The 21,427-nt window shown below is 41.3% G+C and overlaps 1 protein-coding gene across 4 annotated transcripts; it reads left to right on the top strand.

Moving 5' to 3' along the window:
- The first annotated feature begins 1,738 nt into the window (after positions 1-1,738).
- fbxo11b (F-box protein 11b) lies at positions 1,739-17,969 on the top strand. Of its 4 annotated transcripts, none has more exons than XM_022216210.2 (22): positions 1,739-2,066; positions 3,281-3,444; positions 3,689-3,749; positions 3,980-4,121; positions 4,228-4,357; positions 5,647-5,730; positions 5,890-6,022; positions 6,182-6,288; positions 11,526-11,637; positions 12,731-12,837; positions 12,936-13,073; positions 13,161-13,378; positions 13,470-13,650; positions 13,790-13,912; positions 14,684-14,769; positions 14,895-14,971; positions 15,051-15,194; positions 15,306-15,416; positions 15,506-15,613; positions 15,714-15,822; positions 16,222-16,320; positions 16,546-17,969. In XM_022216210.2, exons 1-22 carry the CDS (start codon positions 1,979-1,981, stop codon positions 16,673-16,675), a joined length of 2,652 nt encoding a protein of 883 aa, XP_022071902.1. In that variant the 5' UTR covers positions 1,739-1,978; the 3' UTR covers positions 16,676-17,969. The 4 variants fall into 4 exon arrangements, with proteins under 4 accessions (XP_022071902.1, XP_022071901.1, XP_022071900.1 ...); XM_022216209.2 differs by having other exon boundaries at positions 3,977-4,121; XM_022216208.2 differs by having other exon boundaries at positions 3,689-3,770.
- The last annotated feature ends 3,458 nt before the right edge of the window (positions 17,970-21,427 follow it).

The following is a 21,427-nucleotide window of genomic DNA, read 5'->3' as shown; positions in this document are numbered from 1 at the left end:
TATGCACAAAAAACATTATTATTTGGTTCTCCACTAAGAAAAAGGGGCCGTCAGATTGTCACATGGCTTAAAATGAGTGCAAAAGGGGCAGAACAATGGCTGGAATTATTGTACATTTTTTAAACGGAATTAATAAGTAACTTGATAAATATTGCACAACCAAAATGTATCCAGATAAACACAAAACAAACATACTAACTATAACAATAGAAAACAAATATATATAAAACAGATATAAACAGATAAGTAAAATTTGGACATTGCATTAAAATTTCAATATTTATAATTAATTTCACAAAGCTTAAACATTTACTTTATGCTAGCTAATTCATTAATTTTGCCCATACAGATAACAATACATGTGCTCCTACTTTAAAATGTGTTTTCCATTCAGAAATTATTCTAATATAAGATCAAAACTTCCACATAAACAAGCACATCTCTCCCCTGCATAAATATCTCAACAAAATTTCAGCCCCTGAACGGATAGGAAAATTATTACACAGATATAGGACAACTAATTTTATTATTGCAGTCAAAATCTAGAATTTGGAACCCAAAAACTCGCTGAAAATGTGCAGATAAGAATGTTCTATGCTCAGAAGAAAGTCATCTTGAATTGAGGTAAAATGAACGTAAACAGCGCAGAACAATAACAGGAAGAATTTGATCATTTTAATTAATATTGATAAATTTTTAACAGGCAAATAAAAACAGAAAAGTTACATTCTGATATGGGTTATGCACTAAAATCTAAAGAAGAATACCTTTCTTAATTAGTAAATCTGACTTTTAATGTGGCCGATAGACATGTATAATTAAATTTGAAAAAGTTTCCAAATGTACTTTGTTCTCTCTAATTTACTAATTTTGTTTATCCATATCACAGAAATGTGTTTCTAGTTGAAAAATTTTGATTTAGTTTGTAAATAGTTGTAATATAAGTTATGTATTACAATCATATATTCATAAAATATATATTTAGCCCATGAATAGGTAAGAAGATTATTACACAAATTCAGGATTAGTGGCTCTTTCATTCCACAGAAATCCAGAATTTGACACTCAAACAGTCATTAAATATATATTTAAAAAAGTAAGTCCAAGAACCTAAAATGTACTTTTTGCTGTGTAATTTACTAATTTTTGCTATCCAGATTATAACCTGTGTCTTCTTAAAATTGTGTTTTCATCTGGAAATAATTCTAATAAAAGATCAGCACCTTCATATAAACAAGCACATCTCTCTACTGCATCATATGTTTACAAAGTATCTGCAACTGTAGGAAAGTTATTACACATATCCAGGATTAATAGGAGTTTTTGTTTGTTTGTTTGTTTGTTTGTTTGTTTGTTCATTAAGTAGCAGTGAGCTTTAATTACGTGTGCTTGATTTACAATGAAATCTAATCTTAGTCCATGCGTCAGTCTTTCACAAATTACATTAATGTAGCCATAGACCTCACCCATAAATGTTCTTTCAACAGTGAAGACCGAGGCTCTAAACTGTATATTATTTGACTGTAATAGAGCCTCTCGGTGCGTCCATACATTGATTCAATCCAAAGATGCTCTAAATCGCCGCTTGACCGATTCCGAACCCCAACAGAAAGGTTTGTCAAGCCGGTTGATACAACGCCTCTGATTGGCCGCTGCAGGCCCAGATTATAAGACGCCGAACCTGATTGGTCGAACTGACATTCTGTTCTTTTTTTTCTCGCGATTGTTTCCCGTGTGGGTTAATGGCTCCTCCTGCTACAGACTGAGACGGAGCTGGCAACGAGCAGAGAAACGGGGGGGAGCTGTGACACCACGGAGAAAAAACGCGATTACACCCCAAATACCAGCGGGTTTTTGGTCGCAACTGTTCGGGTGTATCCAGGAAAAAGGCTGTCCGGGTGGCAGTTCGGGCTCAGGGCTAAATTTAGTCGCGGGCGGTCGAGGATAGCAGTCTATTTTTCAACAACCAACTCCCCAGATGAACTCCGTCAGAGCCACCAACAGGAGACCCAGGCGAGTGTCGAGGCCGCGCCCGGTGCAGCCCGAACGGAACAACGGGGACAGAGGTAAGCTAGGCCACGGTCGGCTAGCGGTTCCGCATGAAGCCGTGTCATGCGTTTACAGTCTTTACATAACGCTCGTGTTCTGCCCCTGCCCAGCTCAGCACTCCTCCAGGCGGCGGGTTAAGCAGGAAAAACCGAGGCTTCTTGCTCCGTAGCTCAGGCCAGGCCGCGCTTTGTTTGGCTTGAGTGATTGGGGCTAGCTAACACCGCTTGCTAGCTTACCAGGATAGGTGGAGGTTGGGGGTTGTCTTCGCTTAACGTAATGCGTATGTAGCTACACGAGCAACATTAATAGCTGATATTCAGGTAACCTCAGCTGGAGGCAAAAGGATCGACTTCACACGCTCTAACCACAATCTTGTTGTCTGCTCGGCCGCTGCATTCCCAGCTGTCACTACCGTTTCAGAGGGTGTAAATCTGCGGTGTCTTTGGACTGCCATTTTTGGGGTGTAACGTTAACAAAAACATTAGCGAGCGAATTGGGGCAATGCTAGCTAGCTGCCCCAGCTTCAAGAGGCCACCCTGATCAGCTGTGATAGATGATACGGTGTGATTTGGATGAATTCACCGAGTCCATTTTGTGTGCCACTGGCTGTAGTTTGAAGCTAACGCAGCCTGCAGATTGAACCACTACTCCCCTTCCTTATTCTCGCTGCCTGCGAGCCGTGGCTTGATTTGTTTACACCGCGGATTTGCCAGCTACGCAGTTCAGTTTTTAGCCATTAGCTGCACGTCTGAACGACTTCATCTGCGGCCCTTGATTTGACAGCCCCACAGAAGATGAGTGTGATTCTGCCCATACAGAAGCCCAGACACAAATGCACACTGACTGATATCTGTTGGGAATAACTGAACATGAAAGGCTGGTGATGTGGCTGCAGGGGATGCATCTGCCATTATCAATCACTAACCTTTGTCTGCCTTACCAAGTCTTACCCAGTCTGTTAGCCTGCGCAGTTGGCATGCAGAATATGAGCTAAATGCACACCGTTGTGTCAGTATTGATGAAGAGAGTGTCAGTGGTTTAAATGTTTGCTGCAATACCTGGAGACACATTGGGTGTATAAAATGAGCAAAAAGAGAGATGATTAAGCTTCACAGAAATACACTCAGTGATTTCTATAGCATGACCCTGCTCTATTCTGCAGCTCCCTTCATTGAAGTGCCTCTATAGAAAGTGATGTATGCACAAAAAATCTTCTCGCTTCTCTGTCTAGATGAGGAGGCTCCTGCAGCAGCCGCAGCAGAAATGGCTATTGAGGAGTCCGGTCCAGGTGCTCAGAACAGTCCCTACCAGCTTCGACGCAAGACCCTGCTTCCCAAGAGAACCGCCGCTGCCTCTGCCACCGCCTCTGCCTGCCCCAGCAAGGGCCCAATGGAGGTGAGACTGAAGCGCCAGTGTGCTTTTTTTTTTTTTTTTTTTTTTGTGGGTGTGTGTTTCAACGCAGTGTGCATGTCTACAGACTGGAGTGTGTAAATTTGTCCGAATGACAGAGAATCGCTGATTGGTTGTGTCCTCCTCCAAAGGAACAATGATTTTGTGACAGAGCGGGGCATTTCCCAGTTGATTACCTGATGCTTGGAACTTGGCATGAAGTTTGTATCCTGCTTTCTCTCATTTGCAGGGAGCTTCCACTTCATCAACAGAGGCCTTTGGCCATCGAGCCAAGCGGGCACGAGTGTCCGGTAAGAGCCACGACCTGCCAGGTGTGTGTTAAATCTCTGCAGCTGGGCAAGGAGAGTGTTTAATTTTTTTACTTGAGCTTCTATTGATTTTCCTGTGTCTGCTGGTAAATTGTGTTTTTATGCAATCCATTAAATAGCATGACTCCATAGTTTAATGTGCTTGGACTAAAAAGATTTCCCTAAAACTTACATCTTGTGTGTGTATGTGTGTATTTGTATATTTTTAGCAGCCCCAGCAGAGCAATATCTGCAGCAGAAGCTTCCAGATGAGGTTGTTTTGAAGATTTTCTCCTACTTATTGGAACAAGACCTTTGTCAGGCAGCTTGTGTTTGCAAAAGATTCAGCCAGCTAGCGAACGACCCCATCCTATGGTCAGTGCTGCTGAAGAGATGGAACTGCTCAGTTTTGTTTTGTATATTACAATCATTAAAGGTAGAGAAGTAACATTTGTTTTGTATGTGGTATTTAATACTATAGGAAGCGCTTATACATGGAGGTGTTTGAGTACACGCGTCCCATGATGCATCCAGAACCAGGCAGGTTCTACCAGGTCAGTCCTGAGGAGCATGAACACCCAAACCCCTGGAAGGAGAGCTTTCAGCAGCTGGTAAGTTAGTCTCCACAGTTTCTAGCGTTGGCTTTTAACTCTCAGAGACACATCAATATCATTCCAGTGACCGAGTTTATTTTGTTTTCTTTATGTGTTCTCACTATATATTAAAAGTAAACAAAATACTGTTTTGGAAAGTGGTATATGGCTTTGCAGTAAAATGTATGCCACTCAGTAAGCTAATGATTTCAGGAAACGGGAAAAGACTGTTAAGTTAAAACACTTTGCACCCACCTTGAACACACAGAAGCCAAATGATTGTCTCTGAATGACTTCATGAAATGTCACAGTTTGCACAGGGAAAAATGGAAGCATAGCTTTGGATTGACTCTATAACCAGGACAAGTGCTTACAAAATTATGCTTGATAAAGCAGCTGAAAGCATTTCAATGCAGTACAACAAATAATTCTTCTTCCGCTTCTTTTTTTTTTGCTGCCAGTATAATGCTTCTCAGAAATTCAGTGAATGCTTTCAGTTCATCCACAGAGATTATTTTAATGTGATCACTATATTGCTTTGTGTCAACAATTGTTTGTGTTTAATTTGTTTCTGTGAAGTTAGAGCTGCTCAGGGAGGAGAAGATGTTTGCTTTACTAATTAGAATGCATTAGGAGAGGTCAAAGTGAAGGCAAAACAGTGAATTTAGTCATGCAAATTATCGTTTTTTTTTGTGGGTGTCCTCCTCCTTGATATAAGCGGCATGTAACTGATGTTGATACATTTCAGAATGCAGTATGTTGTGGTTGGATCTATTGCAAGTCGCTCTGTAATCTTTGTTAAATTTGGGACATATGCTGCATGTGTTGTTGTTGTGTTGTGGTTGGTTTGTGGGTTGCTTAGAGTCGTCTCATAAATCAGATGGATCGCAAGATGGTTAACAGGACAGGAACCAGAAAAAAAAGGCATCTCTGATATGCAAAAGTAGGGTTTGTTTTTCAGTCTGTTTGCTCAAGAATCATAGGAACATCTCTTCTTCAACCAGTGGATATATACAGTGGCTAACAAGCACTCATAAGTGGGCTTTGTTTTAAGAATCAGAAGCTTAAAAAACTCAGGAACAGCTGATGTGCATTGGTTTTGTCATGTTCTATGGCATGTTTTTAGATAGTACATCCTAATTGTTGTTTTCAATTTAGAAATCTTACTTTACATTCACAAAATTTGTATTATTGAGTTAAGCTTTTATTTTTTTCCTTCTGCTAGAAAAAAATAGTTGGATTCCTGGGTTGTTTGAGGACTATGTACAGCAACTGACCTTGTTTTTTTTCTTTTCCCCGTGTTGCAGTACAAAGGTGCGCATGTAAAACCGGGCTTTGCTGAGCATTTCTACAGTAACCCTGGAAGATACAAAGGCAGAGAGAATATGCTGGTGAGATAAACCTTGTAGCGGGATAAATATCTTTTCAGTTCTGATATTTTTGCATTATATAGCTAATTTATACATCTTGTTGCTTTGCCAAACTGTCTCCTGCTGATTTCTATGCTCATGTAAATTCTGCCTGAAAGTCTTTGTGGCTTTTTCCTGCAGTATTACGACACCATTGAGGATGCACTAGGCGGCGTACAAGAAGCCCACTTTGATGGTCTCATCTTCGTTCACTCTGGCATCTATACAGATGAGTGGATTTATATAGAGTCCCCCATCACTATGATTGGTGCAGGTAAGCAGGTTTCCTTCGCTGAAAGGTACTTAAGACATTACCTTGATGGCTGCGTCGCATGCGATCAATATTTCTCTTAAGAAGGGGATGCATACTCAGCTACGTTTATGTGCATACATTTTTGGGTGTTAATGAGTTTTTTTTCTGATTTCTTCACAGCTCCTGGTAAAGTATCAGATAAGGTGGTGATAGAGAATACTAGAGACTCGACGTTTGTCTTCATGGAGGGCTCAGAGGATGCGTATGTGGGATACATGACCATCAAGGTAAGAATGCTACTCACTTTCCCCCTTTTCAAACAAACTTGAGTAATTACACCAGGGGTGTCCAAACTACGGTCGGTGGGCCAACTGCGGCCCACGGTCCATTTTAATTGGCCTGCCAGAAATTTTATAAATAGAATATGGCCCGCACTTCAACTTTTGCCTGAGTGCATTGCACTTCTTAATTTTAACACCAGGGGGAGATACTGTTGATCAAGGCAGTTGCTCCACCAAAAGGACAATCTCAGAAGAAATTCACCCCAAGTTACTAAAGATGGCAGAACCAAAGAAGCGAAAAGTAGAAAGTGAGTGCAGAAAATTTCAGACATGGTGGGAGAGTGATTATTTCTACAAGGAATTCAAGGGGAAATATGTCAGTTTGATCTGCACTGAAACTGTGGCAGTTATGAAAGAGTATAATGTACGACGTCATTATGAAACCAAACATCAGGCCTATGCATCCGACACTGGTGCTGAGCGAGAGCAGAAAGTAAAGCAAATGGTAGCTATCCTGCAGAGTCAACATCAGTATTTTTTTCGTGCTCAAAAAGTCCAGGAAAAGGCTACAATAGCCAGCTTCGAGGTCGCCCAACTCATCGCAAGACATGGCAAGCCTTTTTCAGATGGAGATCTCATAAAACACTGCCTGGTTAAAGTTGCCGAAATAATGTTCCCGGAGAAAGTGCAGCACTTCAACAATGTCAGCATGTCCAGAAATACAGTTGTGCGACGCATTGAAGACTTGTCAGCCAACATTAAACTGTCTGATAAAGCTTGTGCTTTTGATTTTTACTCCATCGCATGCAATGAGAGCACTGACGCCACAGACACCGCACAGCTGCTAATTTTTTTGCGGGGAGTGTACGAGAACTTTGGAGTTACACAGGAGCGAATATTCGGATACCAAAATTAATATCCGGATACCGCCGTAGCGAACGAATATTTGGATATTCGGGTCCGGCCCTAGTTTTGATATCATTTTTTCAAAAAGTTGTAACTTGAAAATGGTTAGAGATAAAGGCAAACTGTAAATGAGAAAAATCAACAGTGTGACCCAAAGTTTGTGATGGGAGTAAATTCACTCATCTAATTTGCATATTGTGACGTCACCAGGCGGCGGAAATATGGATTACATAACTTTATTGATATTTATCGATCACAATGGCATTGTTTGGCTCAGAATTTGTCAGATCCCTGTCTCCACGATACCCAACAGGCTCATCAAAATGTCTGATCCACTTGTGATACTCTTCCTCATCTGTCAAGCAAACCCAGCCATCATCATCGTCATTTACGACGGGGCTGTGAACGCCACTGCGGCCTCCACCGTTATCAGTGCATTTTCTCCCGTGTCTGCTGCTATTTCCGCGGTGTTTTGCATCCCGGCTGTCCCCCTCACCATTAGGGGTGTTTTGACCACCCCTGCTACACCCACCACGTCTCCTGCTGCCACCCCGGACCCTGTGAAGCAAAGCATCAGCTCCAGTATGTGCTGCTTGTGGACTGTCATGGCACACTGACCCGCTGCCGTTACGCACAGACACAGCGCCGCTTTCTGTCTCACTGGACGACTGAACGTCTTCACCAGAGGGTGAATATTCCTCTTCAGAATCTGAGTAAGCCATTATTTGACAAAGTACTTTGTCAGCGTTGACCAGACCTCTCGGTATGGTGAGTTTTCTCGCTCTAAAATGTGCCGTCTTGCGCTCTGTTATGCTCCGACTACGAGTCTCGTCTCCTCGGTTTTCAAACTCTATAAACTCCTAAACTTTGAATGAAAACGCCCACAAATGATGCTCCGATTGAAGTTCCAGATGTCCGCCATCTCCTGGTATAAAGTAGTGACTACATAAGGCATTATATTTGAAGCTGTGGTTTGTTATGTTCAGCAGTGTTGCTTGTCGCAATATTGCTGCTTTGGCGCTTAAAGGGTTAAGAGTCTAAAAGGCACAACAACGGGTATGGATATTTTTGAAGCTGTGTCAGACTCAATTGACAAAATGAGACAAATAGGACAAGCTGTGTGGAGTTACAACAGACGGAATAAGCACGCATGTGCAGGTACACATGCAACAAAGCATCAATTCTGTCACTACCCTGCTTTTACGCACCACTTTCTTATATGCGTTTTTCTTGTTAACACGCAGAGTGTACAAGGCTGTGAAAAGTGCACACACTGCAAGTCAGCTGATCTCATCTGATGCAGATTTGCTCCTTGATCAAGTGACATTTGTCCGGATTTTTGGAACGAGTGGCATCGGATCAGCACCGCAGCTGGATGGGCCTGATTTACATACCCACCGCAGCTGATACTCACAAGAATAATTTAATAAAATTATATGCACTCCTGTTAAGTCCAGTTCAGTCTGTTAATGTTGATAACCGTTTCAAACGAACGTTAATAGGTGTGTTGCTATGCCTAGTAACTTAAATAACAAGCTTGAAATTTACCTGTCCCATTTTCTATTGGGGTATTATTGTAGCAAAACTATTTGTCAATGCGAATCGAGAGTTGTCTGTCTGTATTTCAATCCATGTGTCCAAAGTGAGATTTGTCAATGTGTAAAAGAATTTTTCTATGTGAACTGAGATTTGTCAATGCGAACCGGAATCTTCAAAAGTCGTCTGAAAATTTGTCCGTCTGTAAATAGGTTTTCAAATGTGTAAAAAAAAAAAAAAATGCCAATCTGTATTAAAATTTGTACATGTAATAAGAGTTGTCCATGCGTAAAAGGAGTTGTCAATGCGTACAAAGACATTCGTAGTTGAAAAACGTATGTATCCCACTACACATCAGCAGAAAATACAGACAAATCACCAGTTACGAGTTGTTCGGTTTCACAATTGGCTGTTTTATTTTCACGTGACTTTTGCTACACTTCTGCCGTGAGATTCGTATCTGAAAAACGTATGGGTTTTAGCTCCCTGACCTCAGGTTCGTCCATGCTGGCTGCCTTAATCATAGACATAATAAAGAGTAGACGCCGCATCGACCGTTACTGCCTGTTGGGGCTGACGAGTGGTGAGGCCGCCATCTTGGACCGGTCACCCGCTCCACTCAGCGCTGTCTGACAGCGCATTTAATCCATCTTAACTCTGAATATTAAACTGATTTTCACGCGTTTTTTATTTTATTTTTTGCTGCAAACGTCATACATGTAGCTATGATACAGGACAAATGGTTCAGCGTATTTTAATATTCATAGCGGGATTAACAGTAATAGAATATTCTGATATTAAGCTCGACTGTAGACAGGTATTTTACACACACACACTAATATACGTTAGAGAAGCAGATAATAGCAGTAAAGTCATTTATTTTAATAGTTTGAAGAGACAATATATGATTATGCTATATATACATATAAACAAAATACTGACTAATGAACACATTTCCATATAAAACAATAGATAGAAGTTATATATCAGAGAAAATGAATATATATAAATCATAGATGGAATATCAACATCATCCACATATACATATATAATAGATAAAAGTTGTATATCAGAGATAATCATACTACATATATAAATCATGTATGGAGTTAGCCTAGCCACACGAGACAACCCACGGCAACGAATTTAATTCTCTGCCAGGGTGGGTCTAGTTACCCTCCATAAGGCTCGAGGCTGGATTCTCCTAAAACTGGCCGGACCAATCACCATGAAGTGTAGAGTCAGAAGGCGGGCGTAACGAAGTGACGACAGAGGCGTGACGATTCTGACAGAAACAACCAGCGCACAGTAAACAGTTATCTTTCGACTCGGCTTTGGCCACAGCCCTTAAAGATTTGAAGCTAAAATTCAACTTGAAAGATAAACAAAGAACGGCACTGAAGTGTTTCATTGAGAAGAAAGACGTATTGGGACTTATGCCGACGGGATATGGCAAATCCTTAATACACCAGTTGGCTCCGCTGGTTGGGAAGCTAACGGGACTTAGCCACAATCCGCCGGCGCTCTAGGAACTGTCAGCCTGTCCGTTGCGTTGATTGGTTGTATACCTACCCAACTGCTGCAGAGGGATTTGATAGACAACCTTTTAGCCCGCCTCCCTCCCTGTCGAGCTTCCCTAGACCCTTGTGCCGTCAGAAACATGGGTGTAGCGTGGCTAGGCTCAGTATGGAGTATCAATATAATCAATATATCAGAAAACATAATATATATAAATCATGTGGAGTATTAATATAATCAATATATCAGAGAAAATTATTATATAAATCATATATAGACTATCAATATAATTCATACATATATATTAAAAAGATATATCAGAAAATTCTAACTTTAATACACTAAAGTTAAGGCTATATACCTAATTTCTAGTAAGTGGCCCAGCCCCTCCTATATTTTTATGTATGTGGCCCTCAGTGAAAAAAGTTTGGACACCCCTGAATTACACGTATCAAAGTCTGTCTTTTGCATTCACAGTAACAAAGTCCAGCCTTATTGTTTAATCATAGCTGAGGATAAAATAATTATTTCTGTAGTGGAGGTTCTTGATGTGGCTTTAAGAGAACATGTATGAAAGAAAGGATCACAAATGACACACGGGCCTTGTAACTATGCCTATGGGCTCCTGGTAACGAAACCAAATGGTGAGGTTATCTAGAGCATTTTTCTCTGTAGGATGATATACTTTGAACTTGATAGTTTGAAAGTGACTTGGAGCTGTTTTGTTGTCATGATTTCTTTATGATCGAGAGCTGATAGTATTTCAAGCTTATACTGGGGGATTATGATATGATCTGTGTTTATATTTTAGGGTTAAAACGGTAGATATATGAATGTATGATAGACTAGTTTAGTCACACCATTTAAAGCAATGTTATTTGCTCTATATGCAAGATTTGGGTTTATATTTGACTGTGGGAGGGATGACTTTTTTTCATCCCAAAAATGCAAAAATATTGTTTTTTAATGACTCTTCAATCTGCAAATTTTTAGTCTCAAACTAATATTATTTTAAACCGTCTGGTGCCTGTTTTCCTGTCAATATAAACATCTTTTGTATTTCACAAGGATCATGCGACACATAATGTCACAGTGACTATTTTGGCTTTGGATGTGAATTGTTACTATTCCCTGATTATAGCCCGTTATAAAACTGAAGTATTAGTGGCTCTAATGCGTGCCCGTAGGAAGAGTCCATTGTGGATGTGGTGGGTGGACAGAAGCTTGATGTGTTGTCAGTAATCGTGGCCTCTGTCTGACTTCTGCTGCTCTTCCCTCCACAGTTTAATCCTGATGATAAGTCAGCACAGCACCATAACGCCCACCACTGTCTGGAGATCACTGTCAACTGCAGCCCGAACATCGACCACTGCATTATCCGGTCCACGTGCACAGGTATGTCACGCACGCTGACCTCTTGCAATGGTGATGGGATGAACACCTGTACCTGTGGGGGAGCACAGTTGAACTTGCACCTTGCTGGCACCTGAAATATCAGCTTCACGAACGGTAGAATTTACTGCAAGGAGCTTGTGTTGTATTTGACATTGTGTTGCTCTTCATGGTTTTGTGTATTTGTGGTTTCATGTGGTTTTAGAAGCAAATGTTGCCCCTAATTTTTGTATAACACTAAACAGTCATTATGTCCTTGGGGCGAGAGACTAAATGTGTCATTTGGAGCTTGGTCTGAAAACTGGAGAACCCTGGAATAGTAATTTTTTTTGGCAGTTTGCTTTTACTGTGACAGGTTGCGTTAATCCCATTGTTTGCTCTGATGAGAAAAATGGGTTGTTGGATTCCAGTGGTGGGAAATCCAGAAAAAAAATCAGTGTAAATAATTTGCACGGTGTAATATTTCATGTATTGATGCTTAGTTTCTTGGAGTCTGGGTCACGTTACCAAATTATATTTGTAGCCGGATTAAGAGCATGTACCATGAAATGTCATATCACACACAGGATCGATAAATTGTGCGTCTCGGGAATGATTTATAGTCGGTGGAATGACATCTTTCCAGCTTGACCTTTGATGTATTTGTTAATAAGTATAGTGTTGGAGCGTAGCAGTGCAGCTACCATCAGTTTTGCCAGTGCTGAGAGGCCAGCATTAGTTTTTCTGTACGTGTTGCTCTGCAGTGTTAGTTGTGCCGTCAGCGCACACTAAAGTAAATAATGTGGATTTGAATTAGAAATAAATTGCTGTTTGGCTGCTCCAGTCCTGATAGTAGCAAATGTGTGGTAATCACTTGATCCGTGTGTGTATATGCATTATGTTGGGCATGAAAGTGATGACTAGAGTTAGAATGGGTGTTTAAATCTCAAAGTAACAAACTTGCAGATTTTAGCTTCAGCTAATGTAAGATTTACTCGCTTGTCTTTGTTTCATGTTGTAAATTGCACATCTTTTTTGGGGATGGATTACTATTAGATAATGGAAGTGATTGTTACTTTGCAGCCCTACTGAATCTTCTGTGTTGCTTTGCGTTTAGTGGGTTCAGCTGTGTGTGTGAGTGGACAGGGAGCATGTCCAACCATCAAGCACTGCAACATCAGCGACTGTGAGAACGTAGGACTGTACATTACAGACCACGCACAGGTAAGAAGTACTGCTTTTTTTTTTCTCTCTCTGTAGATGCACACCAATATACATCAACTTTGCTTCTCACACCCGCACTTTGTTTTTTTTCCTTTTAGGGCATTTATGAAGACAACGAAATCAGCAACAATGCGCTAGCGGGAATTTGGGTTAAAAACCACGGTAATCCCATCATCAGACGTAACCACATCCACCACGGACGAGATGTCGGAGTGTTCACTTTTGATCACGGCATGGTAAATACTGCCGACCGTGTCACGTCTTACATTTTGCTGGAAGAAACATCACAGAGAAGCTGATTTGTCTTCTTTCCTGCGTTTCAGGGTTACTTTGAAAACTGTAATATCCATAGAAATCGCATAGCGGGCTTTGAGGTGAAGGCATACGCCAACCCCACGGTGGTGCGTTGTGAGATCCACCACGGCCAGACGGGAGGCATCTACGTCCACGAGAAGGGGCGGGGCCAGTTTATAGAGAACAAAATCTATGCCAATAACTTTGCTGGTGTGTGGATCACATCCAACAGTGACCCGACGATACGGTACGAACACACACTTAAAAGACAACAGCATCTGCTCTAAATCTAAAGGGTCTATTTCAAGAATGTTGATGTTTTTTTTCTTTAAATACAGGGGAAACGCTATATTCAATGGTAACCAAGGAGGGGTGTACATATTTGGAGATGGTCGGGGTTTGATAGAGAGTAACGACATCTATGGTAACGCTTTGGCGGGAATCCAGATCCGAACCAACAGCTGCCCCATTGTACGGCACAACAAGATCCATGACGGCCAGCATGGGGGCATCTACGTGGTGAGTTCGCTCAGCGCGCACACATGAAACATCTGTTCGGTATTTGATATTGCCTTGAATGTGACCCTCTTCCAGCGAGTGATAATCTTTCAGTTTTTAATAACGGCTTTGTGACAGCTGATCCTCCTTTGTGTTTCAGCACGAGAAAGGCCAGGGAGTGATCGAGGAGAACGAGGTTTACAGCAACACACTTGCTGGAGTCTGGGTGACCACAGGCAGCACTCCAGTCCTCCGCAAGAACCGCATCCACAGTGGCAAACAGGTGAAATGGATACACTTAAGCATAATTGAACTTTTTTCATGTAGAAAGCCTAAAATAATCAGATTAAGTCCCTCAAATCGGTTGTAACCGAGAAAATGTCATTGTCTTCAGGGGGTTTTCTTAGCATAGCTTTCCTGTAATGATATGTTTGTGTCAGAACCTGAAACAAACAAGAAAAATGTTTAACTTTTAGTGTCGGTTCTCCTGACCTAGTCCTGGATTAGACTGACTTTTGTATGAAGATTCTCTTTTTAACATTGTGTTTAACCCAGCACCAGGCTTAATCCGTGTCTGGGAAACCTTCCCTTGAGCTGGTTTTGTAAATGTCATAACTGTAGTTAAGATGGCACTTTTAAATGTTTGCATGATCAAATTGTCTGTTAATTGCTTGTTTAAATTAAAAGGAGGCTTGTAGTTGGCATTGTCTGGGATTTCCTTATAATTCATGGTTCAGAATCCAAAGTGACATTTTAGGATGTCTAATTTTGTCCAAACAGTTTACTGTGATATATGACAGTAAAAGCAGATTATAGGGGGAAGTAAAACCATCATCTTGCTGATTTTGACTGGAAATGACAAACATTTGAAAGGACAAATCCCTTACTTGAGTATTTGTTTATGGGATTAGAGATATTGGATATAATTCCAGTTAGCACCTGGCACACTGAATGAATGAATGAATGAATGATGTCATGTTTCAGGTCTCCACTCGTCTGCAGTGTTTTATTTTTCCATTCATTCAATTTATTTTGTCATCTGTCCTTTTTTCAGGTTGGTGTATATTTCTATGACAACGGGCATGGCGTATTGGAGGACAATGACATTTACAATCACATGTACTCTGGTGTACAAATAAGGTAACTATTATCACTTTAAAGCAGTATAATAAATGAGCATAGTGCATCTAAGACACGATTAAAATCTGATCATTCTCTGTTAAGGCTTTAGCATGTTACTGATGATTGCTGTTGAATCTTGACAGGACGGGAAGCAACCCAAAGATCCGCCGCAACAAGATATGGGGAGGCCAGAATGGAGGGATTCTCGTCTATAACTCAGGTCTGTGTTTAACTCTGTTCAATCTGTGATAGGATTTGGAACTGTTCTAGTGTCTAATCGTGCTGTTTGAATGTAACAGGTCTGGGCTTCATCGAGGACAATGAGATCTTTGACAATGCCATGGCCGGAGTGTGGATCAAGACGGACAGCAACCCCACACTGAGAAGAAACAAGATCCATGATGGCAGAGATGGAGGCATCTGTATCTTTAACGGAGGCAGAGGTACTGAAACATCTTCAACAAGACAGACTGCTACTGGTTCTTACTTTGGCTGTGTCCTGTGATTTTTCTCCAGTACATGTGTAGCTTATTGTCAAGTCTTATTCTCCATAGGTTTGCTGGAAGAGAACGACATCTTCAGGAACGCTCAGGCCGGTGTGCTGATCAGCACCAACAGCCATCCGATACTCCGCAAGAACCGCATCTTTGACGGCTTTGCAGCAGGTTGCCTTTTTTAAAATCAGCTCTTTAAATGCAGATAAGATCTCTGTTTATGCTTCCTTTCGGTGCTGACTTGTCATCTGCTTCTTCAGGTATTGAAATCACTAACCACGCCACTGCAACGCTGGAGGGAAACCAGATCTTCAACAACCGCTTTGGAGGCCTGTTTCTGGCTTCAGGCGTGAATGTCACCATGAAAGGTAATTAGCTGCTTTGTGCATTAAAGCGTGGCTCCATCTGGTCATTACCTGTCTACTTACTAAACACCATCTCCTTCATTTTCCGTTTCTGTTCTGTCAGATAATAAGATTCTGAATAATCAGGATGCCATTGAGAAGGCAGTGAGCAGAGGACAGTGTCTCTACAAGATCTCCAGTTACACCAGTTACCCCATGCACGACTTCTACAGGTAAACAGTCAGATAGAAGGTGCAGAATGGTGCATTTAAACAGAGCTATTGTCAATTGATAGAACATAAATCTGAAACAATTTTAATGTGAAGCACCTAATTCCATGTGATGATTTATTGCTTTAAGTATTTCTTTGCACATTTGGACTGGATTGAGGATGTGGGTTTGGCTTTAAGGAATTGTGATGGACATGTTCTATCAATTTTCAGACCAACATATCAACTCCATCAATATATCTAATCAACTCAGTAGAGAGCACATTATTAAGCTATAAAAAACCAGTTGTTGCACTTGTGATGTACTTCTAACAAACAGTTTTTGAAATGCTTGTTTGGCGACAGTTCAACGATATGTCTTCAATTTTTTCCCCTTTATTAAAATACACATTTTGTCTCCAGATGTCACACCTGTAATACGACAGATAGGAACGCCATCTGTGTTAACTGCATCAAAAAATGCCACCAAGGACATGATGTAGAGTTTATACGGCACGATCGGTAAGTGTCTCGTAGCTTCATGCTGCCATGCTTGTTTTCTCACTGATTATCTTCAGTTTTTATTTGACAAAAATGGGGTTACATGTCTGTAATTGTGCTTTAACACTGTAAAAACTTGTGGAAATAATATTTGTGCAAAGCAGCTACAGTTTATGTACTTGAAGAGAAGCTGAATATTAAACTTGACTGACTTGAATGTTCCAATACCTGCTATTTGCTCTCCAGGTTTTTCTGTGACTGCGGAGCAGGAACGTTGTCGAACCCGTGCACGCTGGCCGGAGAGCCCACACATGATACAGACACTCTGTATGACTCAGCGCCGCCCATCGAGTCCAACACGCTGCAACATAACTGAAGGCGTTAACACTCTCTCACATAAGCATACAAACACATTACATTGCACACAGTCATACACACATATAAACACACACAGTTACATACACACATCCACTCGCAGCCATAAGGACCCAGAGAGACTCTGTGATCGCGGCGCTCTCAGACGGGATCGAGGTGAAAGAGGCTGCAGAGGAAGCAGCTTCGTGCCGGCCTGCAGTCAGAGGCGCTGCAGCAGAGGCAGACTTCACTAGAGGGAGCAGTGGAGCTGAGGATGGACTGACAGAACGGCCACAAGAGATTCCTCACTGGAGTATTTCTCCTTGCAGTCTGTATACAGAGGAGACGGGAAGAGAGAGTTATTCGGAAAGAGCTCTGGCAGAGTTGTGAAGATCTCTCTGGTGTGACTCCTCAGCTCCTGGCCCTCTTCTCCTTCTCAAGAACTGCTGTTAAAGAGACTTCCTGCTTCCTCGCAGCTGCCATCCCTATTGGCTGCCCGGGCAGTTGTAACTAGGCAACGGATGCGCGGATGTTGCTCTGTTGTGTGTGTATGTGTGCGTGTGTGTGTGGATAAAAAGTAAGATTGTGTGTGTGATGGAGCACTTGGGCTTTTTTTTAAAAAAAAATATGTTCTGATCAATGGATTTTATTTCAATGCTTTCTCATGTAGTTTTGTATTTTCAAGCAAAAAGCTGACTGTATTTGAATGTCTTTTATTTTATTATATATTATTATAATTATTATTATTTTTCTTTGGTTAGCGTCCCTCCTCCCTCCCCAACGCCCCGGCAAACTGCAGAAACTCAAACGTCCCAGTGGTGAAGTTCTTTCTGTGAAAGAGAATCTCATTTAACACTAAAAACCCTCTCCGGTATATTAGCTTAAATGGCAGGTGGAGCGGCTCCACAGTTGTATAAAGGTGTGTGTGTGGGAGTGTGTGTGTAAATGTGTGTCGTGTACAGTGCAAGTTTGTGTGTGTGTATATATGTTTATAAGTTGATGCAGTCAGTGTTTTGTGGAGAGGGTTTCAATAGGAGGCGTCAGAGCTCCTTTGAACTGGAACTGAAGAGTGTATCTGCAGCCCCTCACCCCCGTCCTCCCCTGTCTCCCCCCTGTGTATCGTGGTGACTGTGGCTCCTCATGCAGCCTGAATCGTATGCATGTACCATAACATCTAGACTTAATATATTGTGAAGTATTCAATAACCATTATGTAGATGCTAGTTGGAATTCAAAAAGGGGTATACTTTCTTAGAAAGACAAAAAAGACAACAAGAAACTGGCCATTTCTAAGAAAATAAAACTTTATTAGATCAGAGGTGTCTGTGTTTAAATTCACTTGCAGTAATTACATTAATGAAGCCCTGTTTTATAAACTACATGTAGCTGAAGAACCCCAGGAGTTTGTTTGATGGTGAAAAACTTCCCCAACATTGTTCATCTAATGGCTCTGATCTATCTGTAGCTTTTCAAGCATTGAAGGTTATGATTGAATAGGAAACCTGCTAGAAGGAGCTGTGCACGCTACAGTAAGAGCAAGTTCTTTCACAGGAAAAACGGCATTTACACTTTGGGGGATAATGTTTGTTTTGTAGAATTTAATGTGAACAAGTGACCTTTGTTAAATGACTCGGGTAAAGATGGATTATTTTCGGCGTTCACAGGCTGTATGGAGACATGGTGGACCCACTGACCGTGACTGAGGAGCTTAGCTTTGCTGTCACACATACGACAAAGCCTGATGGCCACATAAATGTGAAGGTAACTAATGTCACTGAACAACCTCTTAAGATTAATCTGTTTTTTAATTGTTCAAAACCTACAGTGGGTACAGAAAGTATTCAGACCCCTTGAAATTTTTCACTCTGTGTCATTTCTGCCATTTGCCAAAATCAAAAAAGTTCATTTTATTTCTCATTAATGTACACTCAGAACCCCATCTTGACAGAAAAAACAGAAATGTACAAATTTTTGCAAATTTATTAAAGAAAAATTGAAATATCACATGGTCATAAGTATTCAGACCCTTTGCAGCGACATTCATATTTAACTCGCATGCTGTCCATTTCTTCTGATCCTCCTCGAGATGGTTCTGCTTCTTTATTGAGTCCAGCTGTGTTTAATTAAACTGATTGGACTTGATTAGGAAAGGCACACACCTGTCTATATAAGACCTTACAGCTCACAGTGCATGTCAGAGCAAATGAGAACCATGAGGTCGAAGGAACTGCCCAAGGAGCTCAGAGACAGAACTGTGGCAAGGCACAGATCTGGACAAGGTTACAAAAGAATTTCTGCAGCACTCAAGGTTCCTCAGAGCACAGTGGCCTCCATAATCCTCAAATGGAAGAAGTTTGGGATGACCACAACTCTTCCTAGACCTGGCCGTCCAGCCAAACTGAGCAATGGTGGGAGAAGAGCCTTGGTGACAGAGGTAAAGAAGAACCCAAAGATCACTGTGGCTGAGCTCCAGAGATGCAGTCGGGAGATAGGAGAAAGTTCCACAAAGTCAACTATCACTGCAGCCCTCCACCAGTCGGGGCTTTATGGCAGAGTGGCCCGACGGAAGCCTCTCCTCAGAGCAAGACACATGAAAGCCCGCATAGAGTTTGCCAAAAAACACATGAAGGACTCCCAGACTGTGAGAAATAAGATTCTCTGGTCTGATTGAACTTTTTGGTGTTAATTCTAAGCGGTATGTGTGGAGAAAAGCAGGCACTGCTCATCACCTGCCCAATACAATCCCTACAGTGAAACATGGTGGTGGAGCATCATGTTGTGGGGCTGTTTTTCAGCTGCAGGGACAGGATGACTGGTTGCAATTGAAGGAAGGATGAATGCGGCCAAGTACAGAGATATCCGGGAGGAAAACCTCTTCCAGAGTACTCAGGACCGCAGACTGGGCTGAAGGTTCACCTTTCAACAGGACAATGACCCTAAGCACACAGCTAAAATAACAAAGGAGCGGCTTCAGAACAACTCTGTGACCGTTCTTGACTGGCCCAGCCAGAGCCCTGACCTAAACCCAGTTGAGCATCTCTGGAGAGACCTCAAAATGTCTGTCCACCAACGTTCACCATCCAACCTGACAGAACTGGAGAGGATCTGCAAGGAAGAATGGCAGAGGATCCCCAAATCCAGGTGTGAAAAACTTGTTGCGTCATTCCCAAGAAGACTCATGGCTGTACTAGCTGAAAAGTGTGCTTCTACTCAATACTGAGCGCAGGGTCTGAATACTTCTGACCATGTGATATTTCAGTTTTTCTTTTTTAATAAATTTGCAAAAAATTTCTACATTTCTGTTTTTTTCTGTCAAGATGGGGTGCTGAGTGTACTTTAATGAGAAATAAAATGAACTTTTTTGATTTTGGCAAATGGCTGCAATGACACAGGGAGTGAAAAATTTCAAGGAGTCTGAATACTTTCCGTACCCACTGTACATGTGGATCCAGACAAGCATTGTGTATGAAGGCTGATTTAGTCAAGTTGGCATTTTAAGTAGCAAATTTGAGGCTGAAATGTTTCTTTTCTACAGTAATTTTAGGGCTTTGGAGCAGAGATTTACAGTAATCGTTCCTGTGTTGATATTCACATTCTATGGGCTTAAAGTTAGAAGTATGTTTGGGTACTTTAGATTACTGCATTTTCAGTTTCAAGTTCCTGCAGAAATGAGCTCAAACCCATTGAATATGTCGGGCAGAATTTTGGTGAAATGTCTAAATGATAAATATCCAGAATACCTGCAAATTAAGTGTAAATGCTGCCATTAAAAACGCATTAGTAACATAAACATTTCACCATAGGTATCACAAAGTGGCAGCAAACTGTGGAAACTAGCAGATAATAATGAAAATAAATGTGACTGTCGTGTGGAAAAGGTTTTACTGGTGAAATTAGGGCGGAATAATCCAGAGTTGAAGAGTTGGAAAGTACAAAAAGAAGTTTGAATAATGGTCACTTGCAACAGCAACATAAACAATGCAGTTTACGGTTTAGCAGCAAGACGTTAATACTAATTTCAGAACGATACGTCTTTCTAAGATTATTAAATAGCTGTATTGTATATTCAGTGTAGATGTATTCATCCTGAACACACATCTAGTGTTTTCAAAGCACTTCGTCGGCTGTTCTAGTTCAGGTTGGGTTCAATCCAGTTTTGTCCATGTACGTAACATTGACTTAAACTTTTAAATGTTTATCCTCCGAAGTTGTTCAATCTGGTTTCTGTCTCCTATATTGGACATGCATAGAGTCCTGTGGTGGTCAGTGTCTCTGAGGGTTAACTTAAACCTGCTGTAGATCTGTAGATACCATGTTTTTTTTTTTTAACAAAATTCATGATAATTTTTTTTCCAAAGAAAACTTCTCTATAGTGTTATTCAGGGCCTACTTTACATTATTTCATCATATGGCATGTTTTTACAACATGTTGAAAAAGTGGCATTACAGGTGGCAGTCACCTTGATGAGGCTACAGAAGACGGTGTACCTCACTGGAGTGTTCTCATCCATGCCATGGAACAGGTTACTTAGCAGCTGCATCCTGAGGGAGGGTCTCTCCTTCACGGAACTTCACCAGCTTCTTGCAAAGGCTTTCAATGAGAGCTTCCTGCTTCTCCGTCTCCAGGATCAACAGCAGAGACACGATGCTGTTCATGACGCTCTCGACATCTTTGTCATCATCCTTGAGGCAGACGTCACACGCCTCAATGATCTGAGTCAGGTGTTATGGCGGGTTTTTTTGGGACAAAATTCATGATAATTTTTTTCCAAAG

The sequence above is a fragment of the Acanthochromis polyacanthus genome, chromosome 19 (assembly GCF_021347895.1).
Source record: "Acanthochromis polyacanthus isolate Apoly-LR-REF ecotype Palm Island chromosome 19, KAUST_Apoly_ChrSc, whole genome shotgun sequence".
Taxonomy (NCBI): Eukaryota; Metazoa; Chordata; class Actinopteri; family Pomacentridae; genus Acanthochromis; species Acanthochromis polyacanthus.
This window is presented reverse-complemented; position numbering and strand designations above follow the sequence as displayed.